The 22411-nt window shown below is 29.1% G+C and overlaps 1 protein-coding gene across 1 annotated transcript in view; it reads right to left on the bottom strand.

Moving 5' to 3' along the window:
• The window catches only part of LOC100203937 (uncharacterized), a 252056-nt gene that overhangs the window by 195720 nt on the left and 33925 nt on the right, over positions 1-22411 (bottom strand). The window contains exon 4 of the mRNA XM_065815356.1: positions 9401-9565. Within this exon, the coding sequence (XP_065671428.1) occupies positions 9401-9565 (165 nt within the window). The remainder of the gene's footprint in view (positions 1-9400; positions 9566-22411) is intronic.

The following is a 22411-nucleotide window of genomic DNA, read 5'->3' as shown; positions in this document are numbered from 1 at the left end:
TAATTTTAATTTAGTTTCATTGATTGAAATATTTTTGCCCTACATTCTTGACTACTCTAAAGACAATCATTGACGGAAACCAATCAAAATAGAGTTTAAAGGTTCAAAAATGATTAAATTTGAAACATTTTGCTAAAAAGGTTCAAATTCAATCGACAAACATTAAAGAAAGCGAGAGGAATAAAGAAAAAGATTGTGAATTTTGTAAATTTGTAAATTAATAAAGCATTAAAGAGTTCAACAGGAAAGCCTACAGTTATATAGCAAATAAAAACTTTTGAAAATATTTTTTTGTGTGCATAAAACTGGCTAATTTTTAAAACCAAAATCAGTTTATATTTCCGAGCTGCCCGAGCCCTACAATATTATCTTTTTATCAGAATATTGGCTTTTAAGTATTTAAGTTTTTGCTGAGCAACATTAAACATTTTTTTTCATGCGGTAGAAAAAATAGCACATGCAAAACCATGGGCGCTCGCAGGATTTTTTGATGTTTTATAATGGGCACCACACGTGAGGGCACCAATGTATAAAAATTTTCAATTTTACTTTCTTAAACCAAATTTAAGTTTATCCACAGATTTTAAATTTCATTCAAAATTATTGTAAACTATAAAAGTTATGACCATGCAAACTTTCTGACCCTGTTCCACCCCCCCCCCTTAAATGAGGGGGTAATAAATTTTTCAATATTTTTGAATGAATTTAAAATCTGTCGATAAATTTAAATTTAGTTTAAGATAGTATAGTTGAAAATTTTACTAAATCAGTGCCATCACTTTTGGGCAGGGAGCAAACGTTTTGGGATTTTTTTGTTCCCAGGCCAACTGAAGTATGTTCATATCATAGATATGAACATACTTCAGTTTTGAATTTGCACAATGCGTGAAAGTGTCCTATTTAAAACATCAAATATATATGTAAAAAAAGTTCTTCAAAAGTAGATCAACCTGGTACTTAAAAAAAGCAAAGTTATGTAGAAGTTTTAAAAATTAAATTTGTTTTTTAAAAAACATATCAAGGAAAAAAATTTTTTCAAAAATTTTTCACTTTTTTTATTTTTGGTTTAAAATCGAAAGTTTTTATATAATAATTTAAAATATAAATTTTTATTATTGTCTTCGAAAATTTTATACAATTTTGCTTCATTTCGAGTACCAGGTTCAAAGCCGGTCATTGTAGGTGTCACGTGGGGGAGGAAGCCGGGGAAGGAGATGCCATTAAAATTTTCGCTGCCTTAAAAAAAAAGGGCATCATTTTTTTGAAATTTGCTGACTGACAGATCTAGAAGGTCTACAACTCGTGAGGTTAGAATTATCTTGTTTTATCACCACATTTTTGAGTATTGAGGATAAAACAATTTGATTATAACTTAGGTTTTAATATAGTAGAAAAGCATTTTTTTGAGGTACATGACACAATCAATAATTTAACTTTTTCAAAAAGTGGAGGTAGAACAAATCAATTCTAAGCTGATGATTTGCCTACCCCAGTGATAAATAAAACCTCTTCCCACATGGGTTCCACGTGGATTCTGAGTGGGATTGATGGGATTTACGTAGGACGGATTTTCCCATGTGGTATCCGTATGGAAATTTGTCACTTTAAACCCATGTGGGTAATACTACATGGGTTAAATGTGGGAACCATATGGTATTTACTCACATGGGAAATACCACGTGGGTTTCTTGTTGGATTTACATGGGAAAGTATTTGAAGGCTGGAAACTAAAAAGACCTTAAATTTTAAAATCGACATTGAATTGCGGCACATTTATATATTGTAAATTGCGGTACATTTATATAGTGTAAATATATTATATATTATTTTAGAGAATGGCAAGCAAGTATGTCAGTACCACGAATAATGTTTATTAACCATGAGCGAGATCTCGTCTCGTTCTCGTTTCTCGTGAGAAATGGGACTTCTCGTGAGAAACGAGAAATAGAAAATTCTCGCGAGAAGTAGAACGAGACTTAAATATTATATTATTTTCCAAATTAAAAATTATTATAATTTACAAAATGCTTAATAATTTGTTTTTTTAATTAATTAATATTTTGACTCCGTGATTTTAGTAAATCTAATTAAAAATTTAATTTGTTTTCGACAAAAACAAATTAAATTTTTAATTAGATTTTTAATTAGACTTTTTAATTAGATTTTTAAAAAAAATCTAATTAAAAAATTTTAATTAGATTTTAAATATGTTTAATTTGATTTTAAATACAAAAACTTTTTGTATAAAATGGTGCACTTTCGACTTAATTTCATTAGTTTACCAGTGGAATTCAACTTGACACATATTGTTCATATTGAAAAGAAATATTCTTGCCTCACTTCAACGATCAAAAATGTCACCAAGAAAAAACAAAATCTGGAGATATTTTAAAAAAACAAGTGACGGTGTTGAATGCAAGGCGTGCAAAAAGTCTTTGAAAACAAAAGATGGAAACACAAGCAGACTTCATCGTCACCTCGAAAAAAAACACAGCCAAGATTACGTTGAGTATTCTGAAAAAACTGACGACTCTCTTCTTCCTCCTCCTAAGAAGAAACAACGAACCATGGTCGAAATGCTTGAAACAAAGTCCAAATATGACAAAGACAATTCCATTCAAAAACAGTTTGACTCTGCAATGCTGGATTACTTTTGCACTGATCTGGCATCCTTTTCAGCACTCGAAGGAAGAGGTTTCAAGAAATTTTTTGACATTGCAAACCCTAAAATGAGCCTTCATCACAGAACAACATATTCAAGAAAGCTTTCAATTCGGTCAAAAGATGTTCAAGCTGGAATGAAGAGCATAATAACGGATATTACGCCAAATCTAAAAAGTGCTGGATTTACTTCTGACCTTTCGACTTCTAGAGCTCAGGACAGCTACATCTCTTGGACTTTTCATGCTATTGACGAAAATTGACGAAAACATCACTGGACACCCCATGTCCAACAGTTCCCAGGCAGACACACAGGTATCTTAATTGAAGGAAAGCTGGATTCTTTCTTAGAAGAACTAAATTTGCCTACTGATTTGCCAATGTACTGCGTGAACGACCAGGCAAGAAACATAAAACTTGCAGTCAAATTGTCAAAGCGCCTTGACCAATACTTGTGCAACAATCATATTTTGCAATGTGCAGTTCGAGACTCATTTGGAATGACTGCTGGAATGGATGATGCGTTGCAAACATGCAAAGATTTGGCTTCTTTAACTCACCAGTCAACAGTTGCAGCTGAGTTGCTTGAATCAGAATCAGACGCTTAAGGAATCATTTTTAGACAGTTACGCCAATCTGTTGACACAAGATGGAATAATGAACTGGATTGCATGGCTTCTGTCCTACATCTAAAGAGTGCGATTATCAGCTTATGTGCAAATGAATATATTTTTTCTTCAAAGACCATCAGTGCATCATAGTGGAAATCAATCGAGGGAGCAGTAGAAATTTTGGCATCACTTAAAGAAGCTACAGAAACGTGGTCGGCTGAGTCTATTCCAACAATTAACACTCTCGCCGATTCTCTTTATTTAATCCATGACAAAATTTATCAATTTATTGAGACGGATGGAAAAAATGGCTACGGTGTCTTGTATGCAAAAAACTTGAAAAGCTGCTTTGAGAAAATATTTCCTCTTTGTCACACTGGCAACTTATTGAGTGCTGCAGCAAACTACTTAAATCCTGCTTTAAAAGGACTTCACTTGAAGCTCTTCAAAAAATTTCAAACAACAAAAGAATGGTTAGCCTCACAGATTAAGGATAATGTTGAGTGCCAACCTGTTGCCAGAGTCCTTTCAGCAGATTTGTACCCGAATTTAAAACTGAAGCGCAAATTAAACGTCAGACTTGAAACACAAGAGCCAACATCTGAACTGAATCCTATTTTGAGCGAAATGTGCCAGTATGAACATCTCTCTGATGCCAAAAAAGACTTTCCAATTCTTGATTGGTGGAAATTGCATCCAAATACATTGCCAGAACTCTCTTCATTAGCTTGACAAATTTTAGCTATTCCAACAAGTTCAACTAAATCAGAGAGAGTTTTTAGCTCAGGTGGAAATGTCGTCCGATCATCCAGACACAACTTACACCCAGAAAAAGTAGAACAAATCATCTTAATCAGAGAAAACATTGTCTTGTTGGAAAAGTTTGGCAAAAAAATTCTGAAATAATATTTGAAAAAGTTGTTTACATTTGACAAATGTCATTTGTGTCTATTTGTCAAAACCATGTTCACATTTTTTTTTTTTACTTGGATTTTAATAAATTTGTTTTCAAAAATTGTTAAATTTCTCGTCTCGTCTCGTTCTCGGTCTCACGAGAAGTACTAACTTCTCGTCTCGGTCTCGTCTCGGTTTGAAAAAACCTAGTCTCGCTCATGGTTAATGTTTATCTTTCTTTATAGAAATAAGATTAAGATTTGTGCAAATAGACATATTAGTATAGTATAATAGATATTTAAATATAGTTCTTGAGTATGTTATCTGCAAACAATTAACTGATGCAAGTTCAAATGTTGTCAAAAACCAAGCATGCATGCATGGGACACTACAGTGTCCCACAAAGAAATGTAGGTTTGAAAGTCAAAGAATTCCCAATTTTCTTTATTAAAAAATTAATGAATAAGGGGGGGGGGGGGGAGAGATGGGTTTCTGTGACTTTTTTTAGGCTCCAAAACTTTTAACTTTAGATATAATAAGGCCCTTAAGACTTAAGGGACTTACGAACTACATTGAAGAACAAAAACAGGATATTTACAGAAACTTTTCAATTTTTAATCTGGAGTACCACAGTGTTATTGGAAATAAAGCCTCTGGGTCCAGTTTTTAAAGTAATGTTTAAATAAAATAATATGCTTTAAAATGCATATAGTTATACATAACTCCTAATAGTTAACTATATGTATAACTAGTTATACATATAATTTGTTATAAAAACTTATTTTATATATATGCTTGAACAAATTAATACCATTTAATTCAAATTCAAGATTTAGTTAAAGTTAAAGTTCTTATTTGTTCCTTGTTTTTCTTTATATTTATTTGTTCAAATTTATTAATTAGTACTATTTCTTACTACAGTAAGAATGTTTATGATTGTTGAATTTAAAAAAAAAAGTAAAACATTTTATTTAAAAAAAAAGGTAAAACAATTTATGCTATCTATGAGCAGGTTTTAGAGGTATTTACACCAACAATGTGGTCTAAAAACTTCTTGCTTTTGTTGCCTAAAACTGTAGAGGATCAAAGTTACAGAAACCCTTCTCCCCCACCCCCACCCCCTATTTTTTTCTTTTTTAATAAAGATAATTAGAAATTCTTTGACTTTCAAACCTGCATTTCTTGCATGCATGCATGGGACACAGCAGTGTCACATGCATGCATGCTTGTTTTTTGACAACATTTGAACTTGCATCAGTTAATTGTTTGCAAATAATATTCTCAAAAACTGTATTCAAATATCATATGAACATGTTAGAGAATGTTTATATGATATTTGAACATCACAAATTTAATAATGGCTAGTGTTGTGATGTGTTATATAAATAATGCCATAATAGACTATGATATGAAAATAAGATAGGATATGAAGACAATGATCAAAGAATAAATTTACTTATAGAAATTTAGATGTTTGTTTATTAGTTTCAGAAAATGATATTATGTGTGACGAAAAAGTAAAGATACTTTTTCATCCAGTGTCTATTGCACCCAATGTCTGCATAGTTGTAAAGTAGGTTTTTACATTTTTGTTTTTGTTTTTTTGTTTAACTTTTTATCCTAATTGATCACTTTTTTTCAGGATTCTCTTCATGGGTTCAAGCTCATTACCCATAATACGTTAGTCATTGTAAGTAATAAATTAGGAAATAATTATTTGTGAAGTATTATATAGTTGTATTATATAGTATTATGTAGTATAAGTATTATATAGTCATTAATGACTTCAACCTGGCTAATAATTAAAATTGCTCAACTAATAAAGTTCCTTATTAAAATTGCTCTCTCTCTCTCTCTCTCTCTCTCATCTCTCTCTCTCTCTCTCTCTCTCTCTCTATCTATAATATATCTATATATCTATCTATATATATCTATATCTCTATATATATATATATATATATATATATATATATATATATATATATATATATATATATATATTTATTATTTTTTTATTTATTTATATTTGTATTTATATATTTTTTTAAAAAAATGTTTGAAGAAAGTTAGAAGATACTAAAAACCTTGGTATTATGCAAGCCGAAGCGATTTAATTAATTCAATCGACAAAAAACGGCGTGTAAATCGCAAAAGAAAAAATAATGTTTTTAATATTCATTTTGAATGTATTTATTAATAGCATTTATTTTAAAATAAATACATTTTGCAACACGTTTTCTAATTGTATAAAATTTTGTTATAATAGTTTATGGTAAATCTCACATAGGCTATAGGTGAAAACATCACAAATAAAAGATCAAAAATGCTACACATTTTGAATCCCAAACGGGATAAAGTAGCAAATACCAGATTAAGTTAAGCCTCTCTGAAAGCTTCGATGATTAATTTTAAGTTACTATTTAAGTAATTTTTAAATAAAAGGAATTTTAAAAATTATCATAGAAGCATTCGGACTTTCATTTGTCTAGTATTGACTACTTTTATACCATTTGGATTAAAATATATGTGGCATTTAAGATCTATAACATGTTGTATTTTCCACCTATATCCCATGTAGGATTTACGATATAAAACCCATGTGGGATTTAACATACGAAACCCACATGGGACAAATTAATAATCCCCATATAGGTTACATTTTGAAAAAATCCACGCGTATATCATGTGCGCTTTTCACTGGGGACAGGCGTTTTGTTAAGAATCGCTAACAGTCAGTGAACTAAATGGTTGGATAAAATCAGACTCTGGTAACCGTATAATACAATTTGTACCGTCTGCTCTTGTGGATTAACTAATGTTAACAAAACATTTTTATTAGCACATAAAGCCAAACAAAAGCACTCAATGCCAATAGCAAAACTTTAAACATCAAGAATTTTTTTACCCAAAAAAAAGAGTCTAGCTTTCCAGAAAAAGTTGCTAATTCAAAGATCTTGTTGATGGCTTTTATGGCAGAACATAATACACCGTTTTTACAAGCCGACTATTTGATTGTATGCTGTAAGCAAATGTTCTCAGACGGCGCAATTGCTAAAGAATTGACACTGAAGTACACCATGGCCGCCTATATTATGCAGTAAGGTATTGTTCATTTTGAGCAAGTTGAAGTTGTAAACATTTGTAGAAATGCTGTTAACAATCACCTGCCATCGAGGCTTGAAGTTTTTGTAAAGAATTTCTGCTTCTATTTTTCACGTAGTAGCAAAAGAAAGCACAAGTTTCAGTTGATACAAAATGCAGTTCAAGTCCAGCAACAAAAGATTTTGAAAACAGTTAAGCTTTATTAAACTAGTGGTATTGCAGCATCATACACTTGCCGGCTTTGATTCTTCTAAGTAACCAGCCATAAGAAACTTGGTGCCATTAACTCGGGTGGAGAATGTAAAACCCAGTTAACCCGCCAGCCATTAGGAGAGGAAGAAGCCTGATTTCGCAAGGGTGTATTTTCATTCCTGATTGAACTTTGCGTTTAAGCAAAACGCAGGTTTCCATTGGAACAAAACAGTGTTCTGATAGAAATGCTCCTTTTGGATCCAAAGCAAGCTCTTTTGAGCAGTAAACCTTCCATCATCACATTAGCAGTAAATTTCCCAAATATTGTTAGCAAAAGACCACAAAAACGACATTTGGTCACATAGTCTTCAAATACGACAAGAATCCTTCCGCATTCTGGCTCGGACTTCAAGAAGTAACTCATGCCAACTTTTATTAATGGGCAAGTGAACGTGAACTTCCAACTCAATTTGTCAATACCTTAGCGTTTGTATACTTACATTTGTTGAACCCTTACCCTCCCCCTCCCCTCTTACATACGCACTCAAACGTAAATTATTCAAGTTGGGACACCCCCTCCTCCCCCCTCAGTGCGTACGTAATATATGGATGGCCCCTTACTACACTCCTCAGCATGCAGAAGATAAAGTGGTCAAAGCAGAAGATAAAGTTGTCAATAAGGTAGAGTCGATTATAAATGACAGTTACAATACAATTTAACTTCTGAGTATAACAATTAACTCAAATGGCAAATAACTGTAATAAAGTTTCTTTAATTGTTTTATAAATTAGATAAGTTTTAAAGTTGTAGTTAATTTAGTTAGGTATACTTTTAGTAAATATGATGTTTTTGGCTTAGGGTTACTGTTAAAAGTGCCGCCTTTACCCACGGTCATCACAGTCAAATGTCTGTGAAAAAAAAAAAGATTTTTACAATTACAATTTTTACTAAACTTATTATTGTTTACATAATCTGGATGTTTCCGGGGTTTTTGCGATGGGAAACCTGGGGTTTTCTCAAAAACCTGAATGGTAACGCTGGTCACAACTGATAAAGAAGTTGCGCTTAAAATCTATTATTAGTTATACTTTAAAAATGTAAAAGTTCATTAAATAATCAATGTGCAACGAATCTCTATACATGTAGGAAACATGAAATTAAATGCATGGATGCTTGTGGCGATTGTCATGGAAGGAGTTGCAATTGTAAAAATGTACAAATAAATTTTTTTTTAAATAAATGCTGCATGTAGTATTGCATTCCTTTGATGAACATGATTTCTTTATAATATTTGTGATGTTTTTACTTTTTAGAGGAAAAACTCTGTTGAAGTTATCAATGAAAATAGAAAGCAAGATATTCGATAATTTAATTTAAAATGCCTCAAGTATTTTCTTTGTTTTTCTCAATTTATAATGTTCTGCATAGCGCTGTACTGCAGACATTATTATACTTTAATGCATAGATTCAAATTAGTTTACAATACAAGAAATACCAAAGCAACAATTAGTTAAATGAACTTTTAAATTTTTTGGTAGTGCATTTTTATTGAACTTGAATTATTGCTCTATGTACCTCGCATTATGCCTAGATTATGCTTTTTTTTTGATAACTTTAGATATATTTCTAGATACATGTACAAAATTTGAGCTTTATTGTATTTTTTTTTACGTGTTTAGGACTTTTTAAACCTAATTTTACTGTACTATTATAATTTCAGTACCACAAGAATTTGTACATTCTGACCAGCTGCTAAATGTAGTGATGATGATAATGATGATGATTATGATGGTTGTGATGATTGATGATGATGATGATGATGATGATGATGATGATGATGATGATGATGATGATGATGATGATGATGATGATGATGATGATGTTAATGACAAAATAAGTATAACATATAAAAAAAGTAAGGCATTTAATCATTAAATACCTGTACATGTTTGGTTGCTGTAACATTCAGCTACATCAGTACTGCTTTCTACACACGAATTATTTGGATCAAGGCACATTCTTGTTCTTTTTGTAATTCCAGTACCACAAGAACTAGAACATTCTGACCAGCTGCTCCAGTCTGACCAACTTGATAAAGAGTTTGCTGAAACAAAAAATTTATTTAATTCTTTTCATACTGAGTTGCACTTTCATGGCACGTTGCAGGTTTAAATTGCGTATTTTTTTTTTTTTTTTGAGCTAAATCATTGGTTAGGAATTTCTTTTGATTAGTTTTTCTTTTGATTTTATACTATACCACGCTATTTTCGGCAATGAAGCATGGCTTAAAGGGTATCAGGGTGTTCTAAATACTCGTTAATATCGACACCCTCAAAATTCACTTTTTATAATCGTTTTAATCTGCAATAATTATATTGTTCATGAATAAAAATTACATTTTTCAGGAAACCTCTCTTTATACAAAGTTTATTTGCATCATATTTTCAGAAATAGTAATAATAAAAAAAAAACAATAAAAAATATATTAAAAACAAAAGAGCAAAAGTGTGTGCATTTCCGCAGAAGATATAGAAGCAAATATTCTCAACTTTGTTATGAATTCTGATGATGATCTTAACTATGACAGCAATGATTTGGCTAAATGAATGGAGAATCAGGTATACAAAATTAAATTAATAATTGCATATTAGTGATGTTTTTTTATATGCCTTTACAATGTTCAAAAGTTATTATTATCTTCAATGAATAAGTAAGTGAATTTTTTAAATTATCTTTTTTTATGGTATATTATGGTATAATTGTTTTCCTTTTTTAATGTAGTAATTAAGGTGCTTCTAGAGGTCCGGAAAGAGCCTAAATAATGCTAATTAGATAAAACTTTATAAGAGTAAACAAAAAATAAATAAAAGTTATTATTCGAGATTTTATACCTCCTAAAATAGCCGTTCACTATGTACTCTGTCACTGGCAAATAATAAAATTTTTAGCAAGTTCTGTTAAGATAATGTTTTGCGTTTGTTGACAAACACTTGAAAGGGTTCGCTATACGTTTCATGTGAAAACTAATATTATTTGCAATTAGAATTATTATTTCTCAAATTTTCATTTGTGTGCACTTTTTCGTAGAGATTAGTTTCATCGTTTTCATACATTTCTTTTTCTTTCGAAGTAAAGCTTAATCATCACCGGTGGTACTGAAACATCACCGGTGCTACTCGTCGATGATGGTTCATCAGTGTCAAGCAGTCTTTGACGGAAAAGGATTTATCGCATCGTTTTATTACAACCGTATAATAGACATTTCCATTAAAGTTAAACGATGTTTCAAGTTCAGGTCGTCGTGAAGATCTATCTACATCAACTTCTGAAATTACCTTTGAATTGCAAATAACTAAGCTGATTATTTTTGTAATCTTTTTGAGTGGTTTGAAGAGTATGATACGTTTATAAATAACTATATTTAAATCAAATTGATGTAAAAGTCAACAAGCAATGTGTGCTGTTACACAGCCACGTCGTAAATTAACAAAAACGCCCACAGCGTAGAGTTTTTTTGCCAGAATACCCACAACATATTGTGGGTATTCTGGCAAAAAACGTTAACTCAAAAATCCTCGTTAAGAAAATAAATTATTTAAGTTTTCCTCCAATTTGAAACTTTTAGAGTTTTATTAAATTAAATTTGGTTTGGAAATTTAAATACACCATAATGTTAAGTATTTATTTGAGAAAATATTTATAGCTTTTATTTTTTTAATTTAAAAGCTTTTAGCCTAAATAAAGCACCGGTTTTAAGAGCTAACATTAAATGTAATTTTATATTCAGATAAAAGTTTTTCTCTGTTAATAAAAATATATATAAAAATCTTAAAAGATGCTTCATTCCACTTGTATTTTGCCAGTTTGTAGTGTACAATACTGCATCATTAAGTTAAAACTGCCAATTTTTGACTTAACGTCTTTTGCCAGTATACCCACAATATACATTGCAATGAACCAGGCCGGAACCCTCAAAATAGGAAAGTGTCACTAAATATTTTGCCGCCAAATATTTGCTGCTTCGGCCGAGCAACCACTATCTGCGACATCTCTAGTTATAACAGTACATGCTTTTGTTTTTAAACAAACAAAAATAAAAGATTGGAAAGTTAAATTGAATGAAAAGATAAAAAGATTTTGAGATTTTTACTCGACTAAATCGACTTTTAGTTGATTAGTTGGAAGTCTATATTCGATTAAATTGACTATTCGTTTTTCTTTGTTGACTAACTTCGACTTTCGACTAGTCGACTTTTAGTCGATTTAGTCGAAGTCAATAATAACAGTAATTTTAATATACACACATTTTTTTTTAGATTTAATATGCAAATTACGATAGCTCAAGCAAAGACAAATTTTATAATTTTGACTAATGATAACTTTTATAACTACGTTGCATGGCATTTTTTTTTTTATTAGTAATTAATAAACCAACGCAACATCACGTTTATGAAACCAACATATTGAGAAGTAAAACAAATTCATGTCAGAAACTACTCCGAGTTGATAAAAACAATTATATTTTTAGTACTAATGAATTAAAAATTTATGTAAAAAACTTTAAAATAGCATATTCATAGGCCTTAAAATCACATGAACCCTGGTAAAAAGATCGAAGTTTTTTTTTTAATTTAGTTGGTGAAACTAGTGAAACAGAGTGTTGTGATCAAGCGAAGATCAACAATATGAGTAAAGTCTTTTTTATTTGTATACCAATATTTATATATATAGCTTTATAAATATGCATCGTTGATATGGATAGTTATATAAATATATAGAGTTAACGATATATATATATATATATATATATATATATATATATATATATATATATATATATATATATATATATATATATATATATATATATACACACACATATATATATATATATATATATATATATATATATATATATATATATATATATATATATATATATATTTACTAGCATTTTAGACCCGTAAAATAAGAGTCTTGGTAAGTTTATTCTACACCGACAATTTCTAGACTTATACCTTACTTTATTATTTTTTTGTAAGCGGTAGAAAAACTTTACATATTGTGTACATTAGTTCTGAATAAAAAACTTTAAACACTTCGGTTATCGTTACACGAACGGCTATTTAGTGGTAGAATATAAAAATCTGTCAAATCTTCGTTTTGAATTAACAATTAATGTACAATACTTTATTAAGTTCTTATTGCATAGTTGTAAACTTCTATAAAAAAACGGGTACAAATAAAACGGGTATAAATTTTTTCTTTACTAAATTTCTACAAAGTTTTTATTAAATATTTTTCTAGATCATCCGCAGCTTATTTGGACCCTCGCGCCGTTAATTAATTTGAAAAAAAAAAGTTTGAATGTTAAGTCTTTTTTCCAATTGTAGGAAAAAAAGCGTACGTACTTTATGGACGACCCCTTAAGCGTATTATTTGACGAATGTTTTAAAAAAATTTAATAAACAAAAGACTTGTTAAAACGGCATATAAATGCTTTAAATCAAAATTAAGGAAATGTTGTCGGAATTCAATTTTAAAGTAAAACTGTAAAACTTGATATATGTATTAATATAACTTAATTTGAGGATTACATGTTGTTTAAGACCCCTCAAAAATTGTAAAAAAATATTTTGTGTTATTCTGACACGAAATTTAAAGCTGAACTCGAATTTCTCCATTTCTCAAAGAAAGATTTAGTTCTTGAGATACAAATAAATTTCTCGACTGGGTTATTTTGATCTGCCTATCAACACGCATAGCAACAGGTTTTTAATCAGAATTGCAAGCTATTATTTTGTTTTTTTGTTAACTTTTTAACCATGGGTAATCATCATTGTTTTTAACCATGGGTAAATCATGTTGAGTCAAACAAAGTACTCAAAGTAAAAAAATCCAGAAAATTTTATTGAAATAAATACACTAAAACTTTGCTAATCGATTTTACTTTATCAGTTGCTCCTGTTATTATTAATGAAAAAGACTATATTTATTGTAACACTTCCTTTAATTTATCTATATCTTCAGAAAAAATTGAGAAAAATGAGACAACTCAGCATAATAAAAATTAAATAATGGCTATCGAATTTTTGATATTGAAATTTTGTGTAATTAATCGACTATGTTGCAAAAAATGTTTATTATCTAAATTAATACTTGCTGCTCTAACTACAATGAAAAAATTGAATTTTATACTTCCAAGACATGTTCTGGGAAAAAAATTTTTGATGTAAATAATAGAACAGTTTATTCAATGTGTGCATGTGGTCAAGGTTTTTCAGGATTAGAAAAATTTACATCTTTAAATGAACATTCCTAAACCTATGACTAAAAATAATTACAACAAAATAATTAAATATGTCTCTGATTGTGCTAAAATTGTTGTAAAACAAAAAATGATTGATGCCGTGAAAGAAACTTGCCAATCTTATTCAAATATTGTTGACACTGCAGTATCAGTTAATGGTAGCTGGAAACGTCGTGAGTTTTCTCCATTAAATGGAGTTGTTACAGCAATATCAATGGGCACAGGTAAAGTTTTTAATTGCGAGCCAATAAGTCAGTCATTCAAAGCATGTAGTCTAAAATTAAAACTTAAAGAAAGTAATCCTTGTACATTTGAAGCTTGGAAGACATCACATATGTATGTAATGAAATTATCGTCATGGAAGTAATTGGTGCACAAAGAATATTTTGACGTTCTATTTCATAAAATAAACTAATGTACGTTAACTATTATGGTGATGGCGATTGTAAAAGCTATTCTTATGTTTAGGATACTTATCCTGATATAACAGTGTGTAAGTTGGAGTGTGTTGGACATGTACAGAAACGAGTCGGTAGTAGATTAAGAACTTTAAAAAAAAACCGTTAAAGGAATTGGAGGCAAAGGCAAAATAACGAATACAATAATTGACCGTCTACATAACTACTATGGAATTGCTGTTAGGCAAAATGCCAATGATTTAGAAGGTATGAAAAAAGCTTCAGCTGAAAATAATTTGCTTCAGATCTTCAGCTGAAAATAATTTGCATACAATTTGCCCTGATGGTATACATAGTTGGTATCATTATAAACAGGGCAAAGCTACTTTAACATCTCTTTACAAATCAGGTGCTGGTATATGTCAATCTATCTCAAAAAGAAATCCTAAAAAATTGCCTTCATGGTAAGACGCAAAACCAGAATAAACGTTTTAATGGGATGATATGGCAGCGCTTACCTAAAACAAAGTTTGTATTGTAAACGCAGTTGGAGTTAGGTGTATATGATGCTGTTTAAATTTTAATATTGGAAGAAACGCAAGCAGAGTATCAAAATTGACCAACATCTAAAATGCGACATAAAATTATTCGTGGATGCAAAAAAAAAAAAAGATGACGCAGAGAATGACCAAGAAGGTTGTCTATATGATCAAGGTTCTTGTTCTTATAAATAATCGATTTTAAATTGAGAATTTTACATTATTATTTGGTAATATTGTTAATGTAATATTTAAATGCTTTTTTTCTCAAATTGTCAATTTTTAAAACTCCCGGCCATCCTATCTTATTTAACGATTTGCATGAAATTTTTACCAAATGTTTATTGCATCTAGTTGTACAATTGGAACTAAAAGTTTCACAATACTGTTAAGAGTTTTTAGAAGATCTAGTTCACAAAAATTCATTTTTTTAAATACACCATTTTGAAAAACTCTTAAATACGTAGCTAGCATAAATACTTTGTTTTTTAGAACAATCTTTATCACTATGAATCGTGAGCTTGACAACCTCAATGAATAATTAAAAGCCAACAAACTATCTCTAAGCAAAACTAAACGCAAATCTATTCTTTTTTCTAAATCCTCCAAATCTGATACTTTGCCCCTAAAACTCCCATATATTTCAAAAGAAAAAGCTAACTTACAACGGACATTCTGCATTAAACTCCAAGATGTTTTACTTGACGAACAAATAAGTTGGAAAGATTAATTTAATAGAAAATAACATTTAAAAGAGTATTGGAAGTACAAGACAAGACAAGACTTATGTTGGATAAAAACTGCTTAAAACTTATCTACTTTTCATTTATCCATAGCTATATCAGATATTGTAATATTGCGTAGGCCAGCACTTATCCATCAAAATTAATGCGTATCTTAAATAAACAAAAACAAGCAAGCCGCCTTATATTAAATGCTAATAAATACACCAGTGCCAATCCACTGCTCAGAAAGCTTGGAGTGCTTAATGTTTATCAATTAAATATTTACAGTATTCTTTCATTCATGTTTAGATTAAAACATCGTATGCTGCAAATTATTTTTGACGACCTTTTTTTAATATAAATCATAAATATCAAACAAAGCATTCATTACATAACTATCAGGTACCAAAAACCTTATTAAAACAATCTAATTTCTCAGTAACATATCGAGGGCCTCATTTGTGGAACTCATTCCTTCCAATTGAAAGTAAAACTATAACTTCACTTCAAACTTTCAAAATTATTTAAAAAAAAAAGTTACTTGATTATGACGTATCTCAAATTCTATTTTATTTTTAATATCTTCTTTTTTTAAGTCTTAACTTTTTTTTCGTTTGCTAAAAAGCAAAACATATTTTTTTGCTTATTTATTTAAATTTGTATTTACTTCCTTTTTTTTTATATATATATATTTTTATGTGTGTAAAAATATTTTTATTTTTGTGTATAAAAAAATGTAAATTGTTTATTTAAAAGTATTTATATTATTCTACTGATATTGTAAAAATTTTATGATAGATTTATGATAGTGTAAACGATACTACGGGGATAAATGATAAGACTTTTGTCTTCTGCCTGCTCCGGTCATATCTTAACTCAAAATAATTTGCAAATAACTTATTATGTGAATAACGGAATAAATAAATAAAAAATAAAAAAAAATTTGGATTTTATATATATATATATATATATATATATATATATATATATATATATATATATATATATATATATATATATATATATATATATATATATATATATATATATATATATATATATATATATGTATATATATATATATATATATGGTTATCTTCAGATGCCAAAAATAAAAAAATCAGATGTCGTAAACTGGAGCGTTGTTATAAAAAAACTGGAAACTTATAAGATAAAAACTATATCGAATTGCATACCGTGTGGCATATGCAGCAATTTATAAATCCAGATGTAATCATTATAAGTCAAAACTTAAATCAGCATATGGTAATCAGAAAGAAACATGGAATATTGCCAAGAGATTATTACATTCAAATAATTCTAAAACTAAAAACATAATACCATAAGGAAAATGCGATATAATAAATCAATATTATAGACGCAAACTTGAAAGTATAAAAAATACTATCATGGAAAGGCTTGCAAAAAACCCAACATCTAAATTTATCTTAGAGTTATATCATCCGGAAGATATTTTAACAACATTTGGCACAGTCACACCTGCAGATGTGTCAAAAATAATCAATGCTCTCAAACCTAAGATATCGCCACTTGATATTATCCCAACAAAAATCCTTAAATATTGTTCAGAACTATTTAGTCCAATTATAGCTCATCTTGCTGACGTCTCATCCAAATCTAGAATTTTCCCAGCCTCATATAAAGTTGCTCAAATAACACCAATTCCCAAAAAATCAGGACTAGCAGAATTTGACTTATCAAAGCTACGCCCAATATCAAATCTCAATACAGTTTCCAAAATACTTGAATATCTTGCACTATCTCGTCTTCTTCCACACGTAACTTCATTTATTAACTTCAATCCTTTACAATCTGGTTTTAGATCGAATCACTCAACCGAAACAGCACTATTAAAGATATGCAATGACATCCTGTTAAACATTTATGATGCTTTGAACACTATTCTCCTATCTCTAGACATATCTTCAGCATTTGCTACAATTGATCACAGCCTAAGGATTTTCTACATTGCCCGTATTAAGGATGAATTTGATGTCACAGATATTGCACTAAAATGACTGTCATCATACTTGTTCTCTCGAAAATCTTTTTTTTCTATTGGATCAACAAAATCTAGACTACTAGCAAGTTCAACAGGAGTACCGCAGGGTAGTGTATTAGGCCCATTTCTATTTTACATGTTTGTTTCACCTATATATCGTATTATAGCTAAACTCGGTACCAATCATCATCAATATGCTGATGATACCCAACTTTATACTGTCATCAGCCCAGGCAAAGATAGCATAAACAAAATTAATGTGTGTGCTAATGCAGTAACAAAGTCGTTTATAGAAAATGGACTTCTGTTTAACCCAAATAAAACAGAAGCGGTTTTATTTGGGTCTTGAAATAAAATTAGCAAACATAAAAATGATTCTAAAATTGTTCTTTCTAGAACAACACTAACTATGATAAACTCAGTAAAAGTCCTTGGTGTCACCTTAGATTCATCGCTCTCTATGGACAAGCACATAAACTCAAGAGCCTAGAGAGATAGCTAATCTACTCAATAAATTTTTCTAAGATGTTTTTGTAAATAAAGAAGAAGGGGAACTTCCAAATTTCACAGTTGATTTAATAAAAATCACTCAAAGTTTGTCGATCTAGATCCAAATGGTATCAGCAACCAAATGATTTTGCATAAATTAAAAAACTATAATTAAAATAAACCATATGGTCCTGATAATATGCATCCATTACTGCTCAAAAACTTTGCTAAGCATTTGATATTCCTCTAACATTTATTATTATGGCATCTTTAACTAATAGTCAGGTTCCAGTTCAATTTGAATCAGCGAACGTAACGCCAATAATAGAAAAAGGTGATACGAATCTTCCCAGCTATTATCATTCAGTTTCATTGACTTCTGTTCCATGTAAAATTATGGAAAGTATAATTAGAGCCAAAATGGAAGAGTACCTGTATACAAATAATCTACTAGCAAAAGAGCAACATGGTTTTGTTAGAAACAAATCATGTACCATTAATCTTTTAGAAAGCATTGACTCCATTTCATCAAGCTTAGATGTTGATATTCCAGCTGATGTAATTTTGTTAGATTTTGGAAAAGCTTTCGACGTAGTTCCACACAGGATACTGTTAGCCAAACTGAAAGCATACGGCTTTGATGGTCAGCTACTTAAATAGATCGCAACTTTCTTAGAAGACAGAAGACAAAGAGTTGTTCAAGGCAAAATTATTTTTGACTGAGTTAAGATTTTCAGTAGCGTACCACAAGGCTCTGTAATTGCAGTACTTTTATTTGTTTTATAAATTAATGACCTTCCCAAAAAAATGCTTAATGTAACTAAACTATTTGCTGATGATACAAAAGTGCTATCTCAATTATCCTCAGAGCTATGTCTATCTTCAAAATGATCTAGATGTTGTCTACAAATGGTCTCAAACTTGGCTTCTTCTGTTTAACATATCAAAATGTGTAGTTATGCATTATGGCCACAATAACTAAAACCATTTATATAATTTAAACAGTATTCAATTAACGAGTCATATACAGAAAGAGATCTTAGAGTGCTTTTTAATACAAATCTAAAATGGAAAAATCAAGTGATTAATGCTTCTAATAAAGCAAATCAAATCAAAAAATCATTTGTTTTTTTCGATTATAGTTGTTTTGTTAGCTTTATATTACTTTTACTCGTCCATTACTAGAGTTTGCAGTTTCGGTATGGTCTTTGTTTCTTAAATCGGATTGTGACTCTATCGAAAGAATCCAGCACAAAGCTACTAAACTAGTATCATAAATCAAAAATCTTTTCAATATATATTTATATATATATATATATATATATATATATATATATATATATATATATATATATATATATATATATATATATATATATATATATATACACTTCAAACATAAGTTTAATTTGAACAAAGTAAACATAATTTATATCGAAATTTAACATCAGATGAAAAAAATAATTTTTTTTTAGTCTATCTTGAATGGTGATGAAGCTTTTTTAAAAAAGTTAAAACTTACTTCACTCACGCCTGATGTTGGAGGACCATCTTCATTTTGCGCTAATAAAGCACAATATTATAAAAATTTATAAGTCCACGATGCAAACTTTGTTTAATTATTATTTTATTATAAATGTCTAATTGGTATATAAAAAAAAGCCAGCAGGGGCAAATATTGTTTTATTTCCTGACTGGATGATTGTGTTTCAGACAGATTACTATATCAGAATAAACATAATATCAGAAATTATCAGAAACTTAAACCTGGCTATATTTTTGCTGACAGAGTGCTAACACCTATCATTTATTGCTGTCATTCGATAACTATTGTGTTTTGTTATGTAAAATAACATGATTGTATCTTTAGGTTACGTATTTATTAATTTGTTGAATAAAGTTTTCAATACCAGCTTGAGTTTTAACTTACTATTATTAGTTCGAGACACTAAAGACTCGGTATCAAAAATGCTAATGGGGGCTTTCTAATGTTCTAATACATAATATTCATGAGTTTGATGTATAAAATATTTCCTGTTAATTAAATGGCTATAGGGATTACTCAATTTATTAGATAATACTATCTTGAATATGAATCCCAACGGTGCAAGTATGTTTATTGGACGTCCGTCCGTGAACTAAAACTTCAAAAATAGTTTTAAACAAATCAAACCCAAATAGCAACTAATCTAATAACATTTATATCAGCTTAGCCATATACATAATAAAATTCATCGTTATCAGCTACTATGATAAAATAGTTTTACATGATTTTAATTTTTATAATTTAATTCTTAAATTAATCTGCGGAAGACAAATAAACGTGTTTTCCCAAGAGATGAGACCATTGCAAACATATGACGATAGCTGGACGAAAGCTTCGCAAATCCATAATAGATCAAGAATGCCTTTGTTTTAAAGTAAATAAATGGAAAACAAAGTTTGAAGACGGATTGAAAATGTTTAGACTTTAGGGAGGGTTTAATTTCGAAGAAAATGATCCAGATCCTAACAATTTATTAGTGTTTGTATATCAAGATATATAACAAAGGAAACTGCAGTTACAGTATAGGAATGAGCTTAACATTAAATATGATATTGTGGCTATTTCTATTTGTGAATATGAAGCTACAGAGGCTATTGCAGAAACACTTAAGTGTATCAAAGAATGGAATTTTTTATGGCAACCAAAATTCTTTTTTACTGAGTATTTAAATATTGAAATAAATGCATATGATTTTATTTTTCTAGGATAAATCATTTAATTATTGTTACTCAGAGGTATTAAATAAATTTCTGTAATTTAAATCCAAGAAATATTGCTTTTTATTTGTTATAGAATTTTTTTATAACTACTATTATACTTATTATTATTTTGATCAAAAGTCATGCTTGAGTAGATAATAATTTTTTGATTTAGGTAGTTAAGTGTTCGTTTGTGATTTTCATTGAGAACAAGCTTGGAAACAATGGCTGTCTAAAGGATAAAGGATGAAGCATGGTAAAAAATGGCAATCATTACGTATTTAAAAGATTTTTCATAAATAACAAAAACATAAATTTTTGTACTTATTTATTTGTTGACGTAAGATAAATATTAATACTGAAAAATTGTACGAACAATATATGATGATATCGGTTATAATTTTTTACTTATATATTGAAGTATTTATAAACTTTTATTTCCAATTTCAGAGATGGGTGATTGCCTAGAGGCTAGATTGGATCATGCCAAATGTTAACCCCAACAATGCAACTGAAAGACAAAATCTATGTTTTAAATACAGTTTTTTAGTAAAAAATAAAAAAAAGTTTTTTACCAACTGCTATAATTAGTATTACCAAATAAGAATTTCTTCCTTGAAAATTTCTTCCCTGAAAATTTCTTCCTTATAAATTTCTTTCTTGCAAATTTCTTCCTTGTAAATTTCTTCCCTGCAAATATCTTCCTTGCAATTTTCTTTCTTGCAAATTTCTTCCGTGCAAACTTCTTCCTTGCAAATTTAAGAAATTCCAAAATTTTTCCTTGCAAAATGAAGAAATTTTTTGGCACAAATAATTTTTTATTTTTTGTATATGATGTTGTCACCTATTTCGGTTAAAAAGATTTTTTGGTTGTCTATTTTATAAATTAATTTTGTTTTGGTTATATCTACAAAAACAGAAGAGCACATTTCTCGTGATGAATTTCCAAAATATTTGATTATTCAGCCTCCATCTTTAGTTAAAGTTTTATGAAATGAATAGATGAATTACAAGGTGCAGGTTTATATATTGTGATAGCAATAAATCTTATAAATGTGAAAATTGCAATAGAAAAATTAATGATACCGATAATACCAACGGACGGCTCAAGATTGTCATAAGCAATTTTTACTAGACAAATACTTAACTGAAGGTTATGTATACGCGCGCGTGTGTGTGTATATATATATATATATATATATATATATATATATATATATATATATATATATATATATATATATATATATATATATATATATATATATATATATATATATATGACACTGAATATATATATATATATATATATATATATATATATATATATATATATATATAACATTGAAGGTTATGTATACGCGTGTGTGTGTGTATATATATATATATATATATATATATATATATATATAAAGAGAAAGATTTATACTGACATAAAGTAATTTTGATTTTAGAAAAGTTGACAGTGAAACTTTGTGTCATGCAATGTCAAAACCATACTTTTAAAGTAAGTTTGTCAAAAAAGCTATAAACAAAACTGGAAACTGACATACTGAAATTCTGTTAAAATATACATTTTCTCAGTTAATTTATATAACAGTACTTAGCAAAAATTGAATGGTACTATAAAGTGAAATTCGTGTCAAAACAAACTTAATTTTTTGACTAAAACAAAAATGATCAAAGGCATTTGCCTTTGATCATTTTTGTATGAGTGTGGC

This window comes from Hydra vulgaris, chromosome 13, assembly GCF_038396675.1.
Source record: "Hydra vulgaris chromosome 13, alternate assembly HydraT2T_AEP".
NCBI lineage: Eukaryota > Metazoa > Cnidaria > Hydrozoa > Anthoathecata > Hydridae > Hydra > Hydra vulgaris.
Note: the sequence above shows the minus strand (reverse complement) of the source record. Positions and strands in the feature narration are given on the sequence as shown.